The sequence below is a fragment of the Aplysia californica genome, unplaced genomic scaffold, assembly GCF_000002075.1.
Source record: "Aplysia californica isolate F4 #8 unplaced genomic scaffold, AplCal3.0 scaffold00860, whole genome shotgun sequence".
NCBI classification, from domain to species: Eukaryota; Metazoa; Mollusca; class Gastropoda; order Aplysiida; family Aplysiidae; genus Aplysia; species Aplysia californica.
Window position 1 is genome coordinate 68883 of NW_004798130.1, and position 2702 is coordinate 71584.

Consider the following 2702-nt stretch of genomic DNA (forward strand, 5'->3'; position numbering starts at 1 on the left):
CCGCCAGGTGCTGTTGTTGTTGTTGTTGTTGTTGTTGTTTTTGTTGTTGTTGGTGTTGATGCTGTTGTTTTTTTCTTTTTCTCCAAAACGACGACGTTTTAGCCGAGACTCCTGCCTTCTCTCCCCTCCAGGTTGTTGTTGTTGTGGTTGTTTGTTATTTATGCTGTTGTTGTTGCTGTTGTTTTCTTCTCCAAACGACGACGAGGAGTAGATTGTTGGCGGGTGCTCTGGTGTGGTTTGCTCCTTCTTTCCTATCAAGCATCTACCGTCCTGATCTCTCCTCCTTCTTTTTTGTGTTAGTTACTCTCTCTCATAACACCTCTAATATTTGGCGCTCATATGACCTTATTGTGTTGCAAGTGCCGTAAAACACTTACTAAAAACTAAAAGTAAAAACGACAAGGTTTTTACCGAGACTCCTGTCTTAATAATAATAATAATAATGGATTGCGTTTATTTAGCGCATATCCACTTATGCAATGCTCTATGCGCTTAACATGATAATATTATGGATTTACAAATCAATTTTAAAGTACATACTCGTGCAAACACATATTCACTCACGCACGCACCACACACACACACATACACACACACATACATACACACATACACACATACGTACATATGCACATACGCACATACAAACTCACAACGATCTACAGCTTGGATGGATTCTGTCTAATCGAAATATGATGAAAATAGAAATGCTTTTAGTTTCTTCTAAAAAATTTCTAGATTTTCTGCTTCTCTGGTAGTTTTTGGAAGCCTATTCCAAACAAGTGGGGGCAAAATACGAAAAAGAGCGTTGGCCATATGATTTGTAATTTATTTTAGGCTTAACAAGGGTTGTTTTGTCACTTAATGATCTGAGCGTTCTAGGAGGCACATGGGGGTGTTAAAAGATGTTTTAGATAGTCCGGTGATAAATCATTTAAGCACTTGTAGCAAGTTAAACAGATTTTATATATGATACGCTCTTTCACTGGGAGCCAGTGTAATGCTTTTAAAATAGGAGTCACATGATCATGCTTTAGTTTTTTAATAATTATTCTTCTCCCCCCCCCCTCCTTCCTCCCCCCAGGACGTGTTGGAGCTGAGCGAGTTGAGCAAGCTAACCAACTTTGAGCCCATCTTCTTCGTCCGCGTCCCACCCCCGGGCTCCCGGACAGTGGACACTGACCCTCCGGACGGCGCACCCGGGGAGACGGTGACCAGTGGTCAGCTGTCCCCATCCTCCCTGCCCCCCTCCTCGCCCACACACGCCCCGTCATCGTCGTCTAGTCACTACCCGCCCAGCCCCACCACTCACCACCCCCACCCCAACTCACGCCACTCGCACGCCAAAGCTCATCATCACAAAAACAGCTCCGCACAAAGCGACGGCAACAACTCGTCTTCACAACAGCAGCAACAACAACAGCAACAGCCGTTGTCCTCGCCGTCAGAGTCTGCCCCCAGCTCGCCCACCAAACAGCAACAACAACAGCAGCACCAACAACAACAACAACATCAGCATAATCGCAACTCGTCTTCATCACCAGCCAACGCTCCTTCTTCCTCGTCAGGCGTATCGTACAACAACAACAACAACAACGACTACGACAATATTGACAATAACCACCACGTCGTCGTTGACCGTGGCGCGGTCGCCGCCTCCCCCTCTCCCTCTACCACCTCCCAATCCTCCTCATCCTCCTCCATCACCACCACCACCGCCACCCCCTCCTTGTCCCTAAACCCCGGTGACAAACAGCTCTGCGTGTTGGACCAGCTCCGACGGCTGGGCTATCTGGACGGTGACCCGGACGTGAGGCAGTACCGGCGCGCTCTCTCCACGACCTGCCTCGACGCCGACAGCGTCTTCGTGGAGCGCTTCCCGGACTTCCTGCCCAAGCTCACCCAGTTCTCCAAGAGGGGCCTGCAGACGTGCCTGGTGAACGCGGCCACGGTGCTGAACGTCTCGCACACGCGCGGGCTCAACATGTTCATCCTCTCCGCCTTCGACATGGCGCGCGACATGCTCATCACGCCCAAGAAGCTGGAGTTTGCGCGCGAGAAGGAGGAAGAGCTGTACCGGTCGCTGCTCAAGATCTCCGTCTCCAAGCTGGACGAGATCAAGGAGCTCATCTCCAGCACCATCTCCTTCATCGGGACCTGTCTCGTCGCCGAGGCCGGGGAGTTTGAGTTTATTGGTAAGTTTGGTTTGTGTCTGTCGTGAGTTTGAGTTTATTGGTAAGTTTGGTTTGTGTCTGTCCGGAGTTTGAGTTTATTGGTAAGTTTTTGTGTTGTCTGTTGTTTGTCAGTTTGTGTGTTGTCTGTCCAGAGTTTGAGATTATTGGTCAGTTTGTTTGATGTCTGTCCAGAGAGTTTGAGTTTATTGGTCAGTTTGTTTGTTGTCTGTCCAGAGAGTTTGAGTTTATTGGTCAGTTTGTTTATTGTCTGTCCAGAGAGTTTCAGTTTATTGGTCAATTGTGTGTTGTCTGTCCAGAGAGTTTGAGTTTATTGGTCAATTGTGTGTTGTCTGTCCAAAATTTGAGTTTATTGGTAAGTCTGTTTGGCATCTCTCAGAGAGTTTTAGTTTGTTGGCCTGTTTTTTTTTTGGTTGTCTGTCCAGAGAGTTTGAGTTTATTGGTCAGTTTTTTTGATGTTGTTGTTTTGTCTGTTGAAAGAATCTGAGTTTGTCAGTGAGTCCCCCCCCC

General features: G+C 47.5%; 1 protein-coding gene across 1 annotated transcript in view; it reads left to right on the forward strand.

The window, feature by feature from the left end:
- Positions 1-2702, forward strand: part of LOC101864262 (dual serine/threonine and tyrosine protein kinase) — a gene marked incomplete in the record, with an annotated part of 68792 nt that overhangs the window by 31528 nt on the left and 34562 nt on the right. The window contains 1 exon segment of the mRNA XM_013089027.2: positions 1085-2195. Within this exon segment, the coding sequence (XP_012944481.1) occupies positions 1085-2195 (1111 nt within the window).